The sequence below is a fragment of the Lampetra fluviatilis genome, chromosome 70, assembly GCF_964198595.1.
Source record: "Lampetra fluviatilis chromosome 70, kcLamFluv1.1, whole genome shotgun sequence".
Lineage (NCBI taxonomy): Eukaryota > Metazoa > Chordata > Hyperoartia > Petromyzontiformes > Petromyzontidae > Lampetra > Lampetra fluviatilis.
The window spans coordinates 4,653,963-4,669,852 of record NC_136344.1 but is presented as its reverse complement, the minus strand read 5'-3'; the positions used below and the strand labels follow the sequence as shown (position 1 = coordinate 4,669,852).

General features: G+C 43.1%; 1 protein-coding gene across 1 annotated transcript; it reads right to left on the bottom strand.

Annotated features, from left to right (window-relative positions):
- Window positions 1–7,806: 7,806 nt before the first annotated feature.
- On the bottom strand, window positions 7,807–15,523 carry LOC144952806 (E3 ubiquitin-protein ligase TRIM62-like). The gene is made up of 6 exons (XM_078883273.1): window positions 14,954–15,523; window positions 14,361–14,456; window positions 13,815–14,048; window positions 10,909–10,931; window positions 10,128–10,231; window positions 7,807–7,862 (listed from the first exon to the last, which is right to left on the bottom strand). The coding sequence occupies exons 1-6, from the start codon at window positions 15,521–15,523 to the stop codon at window positions 7,807–7,809; spliced, it is 1,083 nt and encodes a 360-aa protein (XP_078739399.1).
- Between the last annotated feature and the right edge of the window lie 367 nt (window positions 15,524–15,890).

Sequence of the window (15,890 nt, the reverse complement as noted above, 5' to 3'; positions counted from 1 at the left end):
ACAGTAGAAACAGCGTTCACGGTGAGGCGTGCCCCATAGTCATATCCCCTCCGTTCTTTTCCGCTGCATTAGCCTCTGTTTGCACAGCGAATTAAGGCTTATCCACCCGGGGGCGGAGGGGTGTGCATATTCATACCGCCGCCGTTTTTGTTGCTTAGCGCTCGACGTGTGCGGGATAACCTCGGCGGTGGTAAGCTAGCCATTCAGTTATGTCCCTCGGAGAGGGCGCTGGTGCGGGGGATCCGATCACTCGATCGACGGGGGCCTGGCGAGAGGCGGCCGAAGAGGAGGAGGGGGGAGTGGAGGGGGTGGACGTCGGCCCCCACACTCCATTGCACAGCTATCCCTCTCGTCCAGTGGTTCTTAACCTGGGGTGCACGCACTCCCTGGGGATGTGAGATGCCCTTTCTGGGGGTGCGAGACATGACAGATTGTTTTAGAAGGCAAATCGTCGAAACACAAATTAAGCACGAGCACTTAAGTACAACTGCTTTGTTTCATCAAACCCTACGTATGTATTTATTCACATAAAACATTTTTTTTACGAGAATCAAGGGGGTGCAAAGCTGCAGTAAAGGTGACGAAGCACTGCTCTAGTCCTACTGTTAATGATTACACACTCACCTATGATGAACCTATTGCTCTCATTAACACAGTCCTCGAATGACGCAAATTGCCAAGATTTGCATGGGGAGCTCCTGCACACGCATACACGTTCAATCGGTCGCCTCCGATGAACCCCCCCCCCACAAGCATTATCTTCGCTGTTGCCAGACCCTAGCACTTGCCTTTACCAAACCTGGTCAGGCCAGTTCTACCACATCTGTATAGCAACGCAATGCAGCACGTAAGCGAGTCCACATGCGTTGTGTAGCCCGAAGGCGATGTAACACGACGTGTTGACTTTAGTTTCCCCCTCTCAGAGGCGAACGAAGTAAAGTCCACACGGCCGATGTAAACGTAAGCGCTCGTGATAAGAGACATATGACGACATTGGAGCTACATATTTGTGCTCGAGTTGATCTTGTTTGGATAAAAGTACCATATGGCTACAACAATTCGGTATCACTAGTAAAAATGTGAAGGACACTTTTTGACTAAATAATATATATTCTCTCGTTTGAGTGCCCTGGTTAATCAAGGATTCACAATTTATGCAAATTATATGTAAATGAATTGCTAATTTGGAATTAAATGTTCACGGGCAAAACGTGACTGCAAATAAGACGGAACAAATGGAACAAATGGAACAAACATTAAAAACAATATGGAACATTTGAGATAATACAATATTTTAGCGAATCGTGCCCCGAAATCCTGACGATTCCTCAACTCGCCGAGGGGGTGATTCTTCACTTTCCAAATCCCAAATTTTGTCTCTGACGTTAAAAACTCAAAATTCCCCGGGTGGTACTCTCTCATTGAAGATACATGGATATATAATGTGTGTATTAGTAACCCGCTTTTTGTAAACTTTAACAACACACTCCACAAAACATGTTTGGAAAATTGAGATATTGAAAATCTAATGGCACGTTTTATTCAGCACTATTCAAAAACGTGGCATCCTTAGAACATCCATGTTGCCAATATGTTAATTTTAAAATGTGATAGTGTTTATTTTGAATCTCGTTGTTCCTTGTCGGCTACACACGTATTCATTTCGTTCCGAGAACTGAAAACCAGATGGTAAAGTCAATTAGCACCAGAATGAGAAGTTGGACAACAAAACACCAGGGGCTTTGATAGCTGGGCATGATAAGAATAACGATAGCTTGTGAACGTATCGTTAGGCTATTGCATTTCGATTTAAAGCTTTCGTGACTGCAGGGATTCATCTTCTTGGTTCTTTCGGTAAAGTCACGTAGAAGGGAAGTAATAAAATAATAAAAATAAAACATAATAAAATAATTCTCACGACGTTTCGGCCACAACGCAAGCAGCCGTCCTCAGGTGAAGAACATGTCTGTCGATAAGACAGAGTCTAAATGACACGTCTTAGGCTTGGAGTGTCTATTTAAGCTGTAAGGGAGGAGGAAGAGAGCCTTGTCAAGGACGAGAGCCTTGTCAAGGCTCTCTTCCTCCTCCCTCACAGCTTAAATAGACACTCCAAGCCTAAGACGTGTCATTTAGACTCTGTCTTATCGACAGACATGTTCTTCACCTGAGGACGGCTGCTTGCGTTGTGGCCGAAACGTCGTGAGAATTATTAAGAGGCTATTGAATATTTACCTTCCCAGGGAATTGTTGGCAAAACGTCCGTTGTAGTATACAGCAACTTCCCTTAATAGAGATTTGAATTATACACCAATATTGAGTGTGCACTGAAATATTGTTCAAGCTATAGGCTGTTGTCAAGTTAACCTGACTATTGTTTGAGGTGTGAAGAGGCTTGGAGTGTCTGAATTGTCACTTGCAGTCTCCATTCAAACCTGTGGCTGCCTGCACGCAGTTGACCTCCAAGCGTGTACACAAACGGGTCCTCGCAAACCAAGTGACTCCCAACGCTACTGGTGACAAACTTACAACGTGCCGGGGCATTTGTCGCGACATGCGACCAAGAGACTGATGAGCAATAGGCGTGCCGGTCAGAAAGGCCAAAGCGTGCTTGAGCTGCAGATCAAGCCTGACGCGCAGACAATCCTGCGAACAAGCAGCAGGCAGGGTGATTGCAAAGCACTCCAGCAGTGGACCAAGCCTACCATTCAACACTAACTTATGGGACAGAAGATTAACACTGACTCTTGCACTCATATAAGCACATTGCTTACAGTTGGTGACGCCAACCTCACACAAGAAAAACGCAATACATTAATTAACACCCACACTACATATCATAATTGGTTAATTGTGTGTACAACAGCAGCCGCCATTTGTCACTAAGTGGCGATGTCACCACGGCACCTGTGCCAGGCCATGTGCACTTTGAGGCCACATAAGGTGTTGAAGGCTCGCTGACAGGAGGTAATGGAAGAGACCCAAGTGCCATCGGTTGAATAACTAAAATGCCTGACAGATGCGCCAGCTGTGTCCCCTACTGCTCAAACTTGTTGCATTTTGGCTGGCCGGCGCTCCGCTCGTTGTTGTGCGTGTTGCTCTTCTGCCTTCCGTTGTTGCTGGAGGGCGACTGCTTCCAACTGCCCAGTGGCAGCGTCCTTCACGAGCCTCCTCCAATATTGACATCGCTGGTACCAGTCTTCAGCAATAAGAGAGGTTTTTGGGTTAGATTGCGTAAATGTGTCGTTAAAACCCGCCACCACCCGACACAGCCAACTCGTAAGGTTTGTCACGTAAACAGAACATGCCAATTCGTCACTAGTACGGCACACTGGTGTGTTGGAGAGCTTCATCAGGGGAGAGACAGATTTGTGGAGAAGTCTTACTGTTTCGTTCCTTATAGAGGCGTAGATGTGTTAACCACCTTTCTGCGCTCTTGCATGATGTGGGGGTGGGGCGGTGTGATTACTGAGGCAACGTACATTATGCGAGCCCTTTGAACTTGGCCTTCCTTTGGAACCTCATTTGCCAGTAAAAAATATAATAGTTTTTTTACCCTTTTATCTGGCAACAAAACTGACACCTTTTTTTTACAAGGAGTCATGTTTGCATAGACCACAATACCTGCAGTCATAATGCAAACAAAAAACATAACTCTGATAATGTATGCACTGTCCTTGAAGTTGATTGGTCCACACCCGAGACAGCTTTCCTTAGAGCCTAGTCTCACATGGGTTGGACCAGACGACGCCAGATGACGCCAAAGGTGGGTTGAGGGAGTGGAGTGTTTGATGACACAACATACCCAGACAGGTGCTTAGTTTTGGTAGGGCTGATGGTAAGACTCCACCTCTTAGTGGCATACTCCAGGTTCAGAGGCATCGCCTCCAACTCCTCCTCTTGGGTAAGCAGCACTTATAAAATCATCAGCATACATAACGTGGTTGACCAATCGGCAGTCATCCCTCGACCGCACCCAGCCATCGATCAGCCTCCTAATTTATATATGTACCAGATGGAGAGTGCTCTGGTACAGCCATAGAAAGCTCCTCTATATACGTGGTTAAAGATTATGTTAAATAATGTAGATCCCTGTCGCATCCGAATGTGAACAGGAAATGGGTCAGACTCCTGGCCACGTAGCTTTAGCCGGGACTGCCCACCATCATTCAGGTCCTTATTTATTGTAAGCAGGGAGTCGGGGATTCTGAAATCACGAAGAACAGCCTAGAGCCCAGGCCTGTTTCTTGTGTCAGTCCTTGACCAGGTGACTACAACAGATGCAGATCTTGTGGGAATTCCCTACACCTTTGCTGTAACAGACAGCGAATATGGCATTAACGCAGGACTGTTATGGTTTGAAACCACCTTGGGCTCCACAAGCCTCTCCTCAACGTGTCTGCCAAGGGGATATTGAATAATTAAGAGGGAGATGCCGCTGTATTTGTTATAATCTATGTGGGGGACCACCAGGGCAACCTTTCAAATCTGCGGAATCCATCCTGTGGTCCAGACAGTTGTGATGTCACGTAGGACAGTGTGCATGCAGGCACAACCTTTCCACAGCATTTCGCTTGGGAGATAAATGCTCGGTGCTTTTCCTGGTATCAGACTCTGGATCGCCCCTTGCACTTCTTCCAACAGCAAGCAATCTTGAAATTCCTGCTTGCAACTATCCTCAGCTAGGTAACACCAGGCTACTGTGGATTTGAATGGGTCCTAAATGGACACCCACCACCGGAGTGCAAAATGGCAGGCGAATCTTACAGATGCCAAGCCGATGGTTAGTGGGCATATCAGCTCCACCGTAGGTCAAGGTGTCAAACACATCGGCCCAGATCCGCTGTTCCATCACTATATACTCCCAGCATATGTTATTGATTAGACCCGGCATGCATCAATGATGTTGTGTGGATGTGCCAATGCTGGAGAAGTGTATTGGTAATTACATTATCATGGGCTACACAGAAGTCTACAGCCACCTACCGTTATTTGTCAGCTGATCTCACCCATGCCTTCAAATCACTCCGACCCAGGTGTCTGCATCATGGCCTCCTCAGGCATTAAAGTTACCAAACAGGATGACTATCCTGAGGGGCCACCTTAGAGAGCATCTGCGATAGGTTATAGGTATCCAACTCATCAGCCTTGTCTGCATCCCTCCATTGATCTTTATTTTTGGTGGGGGGCATAAGCAACTACCACCACAATCACCATTCTTCGCCTCTTGTTGATGGGGAGGCAAACGCACCGCAGCCTGGGACCTCTCACACCTCTTCACCATGCTCCCGCACCCCCAGCACGCCCTGCAGTTTTTGTCAGATTTCTGCAGAACTGTCTACACCTCAATGACTGGAGCCAGAACTGGTCCACCGGACCTCCTGTATAGTAGAGGTCAGGCTGTACTGGTCTATCTCCCAACAGGAGTGGCAAGTTTTATTCTGCAACGAGTGTTTGAACATTCTAAGTAGCCAATCGCATTAGTCTGTTCCTGGAGAAACACTGAGAGGGGTTCAGTCTGGCTCCTCTAAATAGTTTGGCCAGAAGGCATTGAACACCCGTCCCCTGGGGGCTCCAGAATTAGCTTATTTCTGTAGGTCTTGCATTTTTGTTTTAAGTGCCAAGTAGAGGGTGTTAACACCCCTTGCACAACTGCCACCTTGACACACCCCTCCACGTAACATATCTGTATAAATACTGCATAATGAGATGTTAACCTCTTTATCACATGACCTTGATATGATAATTGACGCATATCACCATTTGGGTAAGCATCGATGAGTACGCATAATTGCATGTGTAATGTAGTTCCATTCTGATAAGTATTTTTTCGATGTCATTCTAAGTTGCTGAAGTTGCTTTGTCCAAAGGGGTCCGAGTGTTTCCTTCCTTACCAATGCATCATATTTCTCAAGTTCAACCATATCATGTGGTGAGATCTAAATGAGCTCTGACGTGAATGTTGAAAGCATGAATCATTAACATTACCACGATTAATAATACATTACTCAAGAAAACGTAAAAGCCAATAACCTAATTTTGAGATTATATTTATTATTTAATTGTAAAATGTATGACTAAATAATATTGAACTCAAAGTCAGAATATCTATCGTGATCGACAATCGCTCCTGATCATATGCGTAATTGCCATCGATTATATGCATAATTGACCATTGATGATACTCAAAAGACTGCGCCATAATCGTGAATAAGTTGTGTAATAATTAAAATCTATCAATACAATAGGTAAATGTCATGGATAATTAATTCGTACCAAATTTTTTCATCATAATTATATATAATGAAAAATAACGTATGTTATTTTAATAATTATTTAATCATACATTAATTCAAAGTAATACATTTAATATCGAGTTCACTAGCCCTTCAAACCTTTTCATGGAGCTAAGAACCCATCAGCCACCCCAGCTTACATGGGGTTACGCTCCATTATTTTTCATATCAATTATGTACTGGTTTTCAAAATAAACTTACATTTTCTATATTTAAAGATTTGCTAGGCACCCAAACGTGCGTATGTAGAACGTTTCGCACCATATGTCGCCAATACAAAGTGTTCACTGCACACATCCATTAATTAATGTTAATGACTCATAAATTGCACAACACGTGTACTATCGATTGACCGATCAAAAATCCAATATTTTTGGATTCACTCGTGTATGTGTAGTCAATGGCAGAGCCAGGATTTTCAGGTAGAGGGGCAACCCCTCCAGCAATGAAAAATGAGAGGAGTTGTTAGTGAGGACTTGTCCCTTGCTTTTATTCGATGTGTGTGCGGCGATGGCGCAGCCAGCGATCAAGAGTCGAATTCGAACCGTGTGTGATCGGCATCGCACTCGCTGAAGGTATTATGCCTTCAGGGAAGTCGTGTACTATTTACGCAACTGCGCACAATTCTGAGTCACTTATAACTGCTTTGCCGTTACTTATTGCCAATTATAGACTCAGACTATTGTCCTATCTCATCGAGTCCTTGGCACATAATATGCTACTGGGGGTCGCAAAATGCCGATTACTAATAAACTCCAATGATCTGATCAAAATTAGGGATTTTGATCGGACAATTAATTGGGGGGGCACGGGCCACCCCACCCCCCCCCCCCCCCCCCACCACTGGCTCTGCCAGTGTGTCGTGCACTAAATCCTTGTTTGAAAAAGTTATTTAAAAACTATAAACTTTCACTTTCTTATTTTTCCTGTTTGAATAGTTATTGGATCCAAAAACGTGTTACGTCTAAGCACAATTATAATCGAATACCATTAGGTAACTTATAGGTTTCACAAAGTGTCATTACATTTTGTTAATTAGATAAACGATTATTAAAGTGTCCAGTCTGTATTAATGTTACTATTTGTAAGCATTCTTGCCACTTAATATAAACTCAGACACTGTTCACCTGTCAACCATCATCGTATGTTCCAGTCTAAGTCAACAAATGTTAAGGCTGGAATCCATTGCAACTTCTCCAATCGGAGGAGTTAGTTCCCAGAACGTTTAGTGTCTGCTGCTGTTAGAAGGCAGAGTTAATTACTATGGATGGATGTGTCAGTATATATGTATATAAATACAACACTGTCCCTCGGAGCTCATTGAGATTCATTTTAACATTCACGAGCGCCAGTTCTGTTCCACACGAGTTTCATCAGTAGGGCACAAGTGACATTTCGCTCATGTCAGTCACCACATCCATTTCAGACTTCAGCTTCAAATTGGTCCCTGCTCACGTCCTGAGAGATCGTCCCAATGGAGGAGGAGGGGTGGGTAGGCGAGTTCGCCTCATGCTTAGATAGTTGGGTCGGCTGCGGCGACTTCACCAAGAGCTGCTCGGTCTTCATCACCTGGAAAAGCAGAAGACAAGTTCAGCCGCATAGATCAAGACTCATGATTGCCATGTCAGTCCCGGGCAAGTTCACCATCTCGTGCGTGGCACAATCGACTGCTAGACTTGTACTAATTTGTGATATCGCTAAGTCTATTGACACAAGCTCAATCATTCCATCATGGTATTGTGGACTATCTTTGTACCGCTAGGGAAACCAATTGTGATCATCCTGTCAATGAGTCCTCAAAAATGGGACAAAAGTAAATGGCAGAAGAGCAGCACCAAGCTTGCTGGCTGTCACTTCACCTTCAAAAACCACAATGTGAATGAAGATTGTGGCTTTCAGTGCAAATCTAAAAGTCTCGAATCAGAGCACAAGGTTAGTGTGTGATCTTCATCTTCAAAAATGCAAGACATAAGGAGAAACTGAAGTACCAACAAGAAAGCCCCTATAAAAGCAATTGAGCACATAGGAGAAACAACTTAAATAAACAAAGGATGAAACTAAATAGTACAAGAATAATTCTTACATTTTTGGGCGAGGCCAAGGAGTGATAGTCAAATAAGAATTCGTTATGATTGAGATTATGCCCATAGCAGGTGTATGGCTATCTTTAGTAAATGATAGCACAGAAATAATATATAACAGAACAAACATTATAATATATACATGTGCACAAATAAACGTAGGATGCATAACGATATGTATTTTTTTTTATACGAGGTGCTTTAAAGAGTATTTGATCAATTAAAGATGTTATATATACACGCAAATTGCATTATTGATAAAATGGTTAAGGCTACCATCAGCTACCAAATATATTGACTTACAAACTTGACTTAAAACTTGCAGATTAGTGTAGGCCAAAAATGGTAACTTGGCAATAGGCGTGGAATACCAAATAATCGAGCGTTCGGAGGCTATGGTCTTGACTCTCCAAAATGTTGCAGGATTGACCACCAAAATTAAGTTACATACGCCAACAGGTCACCTGTTTGCCATGCTTTACAAAACCCATACCAATCATTGATCTAAAATTGCACTCTCAAAAGTGATTGAACAAATTGCCGAGGACAGACAACTTTTTAGAGTAATGAAGTAACAGCTATTAGCCAATTATACGTAAGATGAATGACTATTTTTTTGGTACTGGCATGAACAAAGATTTCAGTTGCTGGTACAGCGTGGCTGCTGTGACAGCTCAAAGAGCCTACAAAAACATTTTAACACAATGCCAGGTATACCATCGGGATAAGCCTTGAGGTATTACGTTTGGATATTGCCTAACTTACCAGGCACCCACTGTTCGACGACGCAATTCAAATGTTGCCAGTTGATTTTTCACTGCAACAGACTAATAGTGGCCTCATCACGCAGGTGAAGAATTTGACCCAGATGTATCCCTTACAGGTGGAAATCGAAAAATCTGCAGATGTTGTTTGAAAGAGTTATGTCTAACGACTATAAAGGATGAGAACCAACTGGACAGGATGTCCATTTATTATTGCATTTGCGAGTTACAAAGTCAAGCTTTGATTGCTTAAGGACAGATTTGAAGTTGTTTCTGGGAAGCTTTGTACTTGGTAAAAAAAATGTAAAGGACTGACTGCCATCTCTTCTACCCACTCTTGAGAGACTACTACTTGGCAGTTTATGTTGAATGGTGGATGTGTTCCCCCAAAAAGTGCAGAAATTGGGGACTTTTCCAGTGATTTTATCAGTAGCAACCATGACACATGCCAGATTTGTTCCACCATGCGAATCAACAATCATTTATCAATTATGTCCGAATCAAAATACACTTGTTTCAAATGTCTAAGGGTGTGCCAGTGTAAAGTCACACGTGGAAAGCGTTTGTCGAGCAGATGTAAGGTTAGAGACACTGTTTTGCGAGAAAACCAATTGCTTCATGGCCAGCTACATTTTATATAGTTTTTCTTGTACTGAAGAACTGTTGACACCAAGGTCATCAAGAACGATAATCTCGGCACCATTATGTTTCCGTATATACAAGTTAAATCGTGGTAGTTGGACTCGGGAATTGTGTTGAGCGAGCTACATTTGGGGCGTGGTAAACCCATTAAATGAATAGGTATGCATGTTGAACTTATTTTTGCACCATACGTAGCCAACCATGCTAATTGGAGGTGCAATATGAGAGAACGAAGTTCACAGATGCTTGAAAACAGTGCCAGAGAGCTCAATCAGGGATGTGTGAAAGATATGCTATCTCTGGCGAATAAACAAACGCCACCTCTAAATTTGTACTGATAAACTCACGGATGAACGGAAGGAATTTGTCCACAACTCTTTCGAGGGAGGAGATTGTGGTCGGGTCCAGTGAAGGTGGAATTGGTGGTGGGGATTTCTTTGTGATGTTTCTCCTGGAACAAAAATTAGGAAACAAATTTGCTCCACACAGCTACATTACCCACTGTATGAGCACAGCATAATCAAACGTGTACCACACACAGTCCATGCCTGATACATAGGCCATATATCACATCAACTCATGTCTTACAGTCCCTCCTCATTTGGTGTGGTCTTTTCCACATCCCATGTCTCTCACACAGCACCACTTTTTAAATCCTTTATATTAAGTTCACTTGCTTGCTTGCGCACTTACGACCGTGCAAATCTTTCGGTCGTTTTTTAACCCACTTCCCGTGATCCAATCGAGCTGACATTTTGCACACAGACTCGTTGTGCGTGACAATTTATTTTCGTGAAAAAATGTTTCCAAAATTTTCCACTTTTTAGGAAAAAAATAATTTCACTAACACAATCATATATTTTTCCTAAACACAGAAAATTATTCAAGAAAACAACAAAAATGTACAATATAAACAATCATACAAAAACTTAAAACCTTATAATCCTTATATACGACTTTCCTTATATTTAATTTTTTTAAATACCAATGTGATAAAAATGAAACTCTTACTCAAGAAAAACAGAAATGAATAATAAAATAAAACCGATGCCACACATATAAAGGATTTATAGTGAAAAACTTTGTTTTTACGGGTTAATTTTTTTAAAATGTGAATAGAGGTTGTACCTGTGTGTCTCCTCCAGGTAACCCTGTGGGAGAGAGCGAGGAGGTGTTAAATGTGACTCTCCACGAGTAATTTTCACAATGCGATACACAAGAATATGAATATCTTGATTTGAAGCTTTCATGACTGCAGAAATCCATACTACGTGCCTTTTACCGAAAGAACCAAAGAGTAGGAATATGAATTTTTGGTCTGGGAGGAGCAGAGGTCACTTGAGATACCAAAAATAGGGTGAACAGTCACCACTTCAACTATCAACACAACACAAAACATTGAAGTAAAAAATACAAGCAACATAGCTAAAATGTTAATTATATAAAACGTGAGTGAGAATTCACGGGTAACTAAATAAATTAATGCCCATTTACATTTTAATAAACGTCTGGGAAATGTTAATGTAATATTCCATAAGTGTTCCAGGCATTATGGTATTGTACGAGGCTTGCACGAAACTATTATTTGATGCTACTGTTGAGCAGGAGGCCAAGCACAGAAAAAACCAAGACATTTGTAGTGACTAACTCAGAGATGATAAGACTTGGAGGCACTGCTTTATTTAACGAGCACCATCGGGGTTAACACTTTTAATATTTTAGTCCATCTATTTTCGACGACACCACTTAGAACAGTTGCTGTCTGACTGGTGGCGCTCAGAGATGGTAAAGACGGAGACAACGATGAGAAGAACGATGAAGATGAAAAGAATGGTGAAGATGACGAAAAGAACGGTGACGATGGACTTCAGCAGCACGACGGGGATCCCACTCCTAACAACAGCCCCGAGGTCCCCCACAGGGGCCCCTCATACTGTCTGCGTGGCCTCGCTCTGCCCCGGCCACACCCTCTTTCTGGAACCTACGAGAGGGTACATGGTTGGGCCTCTTCTGAGACCTTTCCCCTAGATCCCCCTCACGTGAAAATCCTGGCCTGCTGACATCAGAACTGCCGTACGCTGCAGATCGCTTTTTCTGCCAGCAGCCAGCGCTATGCCACTACACTTATGAATAACGATGCTTTAAAAATTCGTCTACAAGAGGTGACGTTTTGGCCAATGGCTGTTCTTCGCAGGCCATACATAGCCAATGGCTGTTCTTCGCAGGCCATACATAGCCTCGAGAAAGAGTGGACAAGTGTTGGATACTACTTTACACCATGGGACCAAATAAAATATTTATTTGAAGCTTTCGTAATTGCAGAAATCCATACTCTTTGGTTCTTTCGGTAAAGTCATGTAAGTAGAAAAAATAAATCTCCCCCATTAACACAACTGATGTGCTTGCGTGCAGGGATGGAATTTCTTTCCAGCTCAGACCCTGCCTGCTTGCCCTTCGCCACATATATAACCTATTGTTGTAACAGCTCTCTCGCTGTTTCTTCCTGGTTCAGCAGTTCTACTGCTGGAATATTTGTTTCTGCCCGAGGACAACCGCTTGTTGCGATCGAAACGTCGTGATAGTATTTTTTATTTTATTTTTCTACCTACAAGACTTTACCGAAAGAACCAATGAGTATTATAATATTGATAAATTAACTCTTTGTGTAAAGTAAAAATTACACAATATTGCTGGTACATTACATTAAGGGTTGAACTGTTAAAATGTTTATGAATTCCAAAAACAAGTGCTTTTGAGATATATTATCCTTACATTGCTCAAGAGCTCCTCTAATTCTACGATTCATTCTTGGATACTGCTTCAGATAATTCACTTAAAGCAAATAAATTAATTCTCAACTAGAATTAAACTTTTGAAATGACAGTTTTGGCCAAAGGAAAGCATCATGAAGTGAATTATGCTTCAATTGACTTCACTACATAATGCACATTACCTCTAAATTTGCAACCAACTTGCAATTGGGATGTGTCCTGTGTCACAGGGTTAATTAACAGTTCCGCAGTTGTAATAAACAATCTTTATACGTACATAAATGCAATCGTAGCAGTGGCTCTGCTGTAAAATAATTTGAAAGAGTTTTGCACGTGGGTTTTTACAATAATTAATTCTGAAAGCGGGGGGGGGGGGGGGAGGAGGCGGGGGGGTATGAGAGATCCAAGTCTGCGACATTACCGGAGGTGTGGGCCTGGAAAAATGATTTAGTTTTAGTTTAGTTTGTTTTGCGAAGTGGTCTGGGTCAGGGCAGCATACCTAGAGCTACCGAGACTGAGAAGTAGACTGGAATTCGTGGAGACCAGGGACTGTGATCCAGCCTGAAGCAGTGATGCTCCGATGCCTGGGAAAGAGTGTCTCAGCTGCCAAAACTACTGTGCAGCAGAGCACACCTCATCCAGCGTATATCAAATGTCTAAGTCTGTATCTAAAGGAGATCTTCTCCAATGATATTGAGATCCTAATTGACCTCAGCAATGCTAAATTATGGAAATGGTGGTTTTGAAGACCTCCCCTCCAGACTACCCATAATTTCATTTAACATTTTTTAAACATATAATGCTAATGTGTTTATTTGGTGATACACAATTAATTATGGGAGGGTTTGTTAAACTATCTACAAATAAGCAACTATTTAGTGTAAATCTCAAACACTGGTTATCAGAACAACATTTTAAAATGTGATTATCATCAAGCTCCATGGTGCCAAGTGCAGTCTAACTATTAACTCCTCTGGGCTCTTTATATACGTGATTATGAAAGGCCATCGATAAACATTGTGCCTATTACACACGTTTTACTTGTAAAAGTAGTATCATTGCCCAATGTAGAGTTTGTTCATTGGAACACTTAATCTTAAAAATGTCATTCACTTCAGTTGCTATACAAGTATATTATTAATGCTCTGCTGTAAAATCATGGAATCCTTATTGCAGAGGGCTCGTTAATATTGTACACTCACACCTGCGATTAGCATGCTTGGCTATGTACGATGCGAAGTTCAGACATATACAATGGTGCACCTGCATAAAAGTGAGCGAGTCATTCTCCTCCTCGAGCGCCTGCAGGCGAGTGGCTGTCTGCTGTAGCTCTCCGATCTCCCACTGGTAATGAGCGATGCGTTCGTCAATCGGTGACAGCAACTCGCGCCCCTTCAGGTCCATGCACTGGAACGCAATCCTCTCCTCCTCATCCAGCGCCTTCCTCATGCAAGTGAAAATACCTGCGATGTAATCCTTGGTTTTGGTAATTGGCTCCTGCAAGGACATAGAATTGATTTTATTATTTACAACTATAAAAACGAATGTTTGTAAATGTATTTACAGTTGGTCTTTGGATAAAAGTTACATGTTTAAATAATAATGCAGCCATGAATGGATGTACACATCTTTTAGATCGTATTCAAAACGAGTATAAAGCAACAATGTAAATACCTCACCCCTCCGCCTTTAACGTATTACTTTTGAAAAGGAATGTTACAAAGTTCTTAAAACCAGCAGAGCTGCACTCAGTTGGGCAATTTCGAGAGGCGAATGTTTAGAGACCAGAGCCATGCCTAGATTCAACACCTGCGTATTCTTGCGAACAGCCTCCATCTGTTTCACAGACTCTTCTGCCTCATTCTTGTTTTCCTCCACCGCTCTCGTCTTCTCTTCTACTGGTTTCTGTAAAGAAGAGCGTTACTATATGAGTGTACCCACAAACCCAACTCTGAATCCCAGCTGCACAAACCGGTAGGGAGCAATGCAAGCTGGGGGAGAGGCAATTGATCGAGCTCAAACATCCATAAAAAACGTGACAAATGCAGCGTTGCCTTTTGGAATAAGGATGGTGCATTTTGACGTCTTTATCGGTTTTCTCTGCATGACAGATGGCACGTTAGTTGCATGTCATTTTCTGTATGAAACTATTCATTTTAAAGTGGATGATGTATCAAAGTCTGTTTTGGCAGGTCAATCTTACAAACAAATATCTTCACAAAAAGCAAAGGAATTATAGGATTTTTTTTAGAAAACGTGAAGTTTGTAAGACTGCACAGACTAATGTATAGTGTGACTAGAGATAGCCAAGCACTTGTGTACAATCTGCTAGATTGTTAATTTTGCAGAGGTAAGCACCGGTACAATCCCCTCGGATCCTGTATCCGAGTGGCTCCACTCACCTTCCGTGCCTCGTGCGCATCCTCCACGCTGATGCATTTGTGTCCTGTGTGCTCCCCCACGATGGCGCATCTCGTGCATACCAGGCACTCGTCCTGAGCGCAGTAGAACTCGAGACGCTTGTTGTGCAACTTGCACTTGCGAGCTCCCGTATTGGCACCCAGCTCCATCAGCTCATGGTCCTTGAAATTCGGGTTCTGCAGATGATGTTTACCATGGGGCTCACAGAAGGACATCTCGCACACTGGGCAGGTTCTCACAGCAGGTTCTTTACCATCCAGACAGCTGTCACAGGGTACTTGCAGAGCCGCTTTATCAGCCAAATGAAGCTGCTCTACGAGGTTGGCGAGCGCCACGTTCCTGCTCAGCTGCGGCTTCTGCGTAAACTCGGCTCTGCACTGGGGGCACGAGTGGCTCCCGGCTGCCTCCCACGCATCCTCTAAGCACCGCAGGCAGAACGAGTGGCCGCAGCTCAGCGTGGACGGGCAGTCGAACGTGGCCAGGCAGATGGAGCAGGTGAGCTCCTCAGATGCAACAGTAGGAGCAGTGGGTGAAGATGAGGATCCACCCATAGCTCTGCTTGTCTGCTAAAGCGTCTTCTGCGAGTGTAGACAGTCCAAGTGAAAAAGAAAATTGCAGCTTAACCAGTCATTAGGACGTGACTATTTTTTTTCGCAAATACTGCTTTAGACTTTACACCAGGGACACATTCCTTTTAAAGTCTAACCCAAGTGTAATAAATCCGCTCCAGACAAGATTGTCTTTTCTTTATTAGTTCCTCATTCCACAGCTCCCTCACACGCTGGGTTCCTCTTTCCCTCGTTACTCCGTTCCCCGAGCGTGGCGTCCGCTCGCTGCCTTGCTCCCTGACACCGCTGGTTGACGGTGTGTGTCGGAGACAGCCTTCAGCCCGCCACGTGGCCGCTGGCGTGCCGGTGA

What these genes read in the sequence shown, in the direction of transcription:
- LOC144952806 (XM_078883273.1), bottom strand. Translation starts at nt 15,523, where the DNA reads ATGGGTGGATCCTCATCTTCACCCACTGCTCCTACTGTTGCATCTGAG. An exon ending in ACTCGCTCACTTTTATGCAG is followed by an intron (nt 10,932 to 13,814) that starts GTGCACCATTGT and finishes TCTCTCCCACAG; the next exon opens with GGTTACCTGGAGGAGACACA. An exon ending in CAAATTCCTTCCGTTCATCC is followed by an intron (nt 7,863 to 10,127) that starts GTGAGTTTATCA and finishes CTGCTTTTCCAG; the next exon opens with GTGATGAAGACCGAGCAGCT.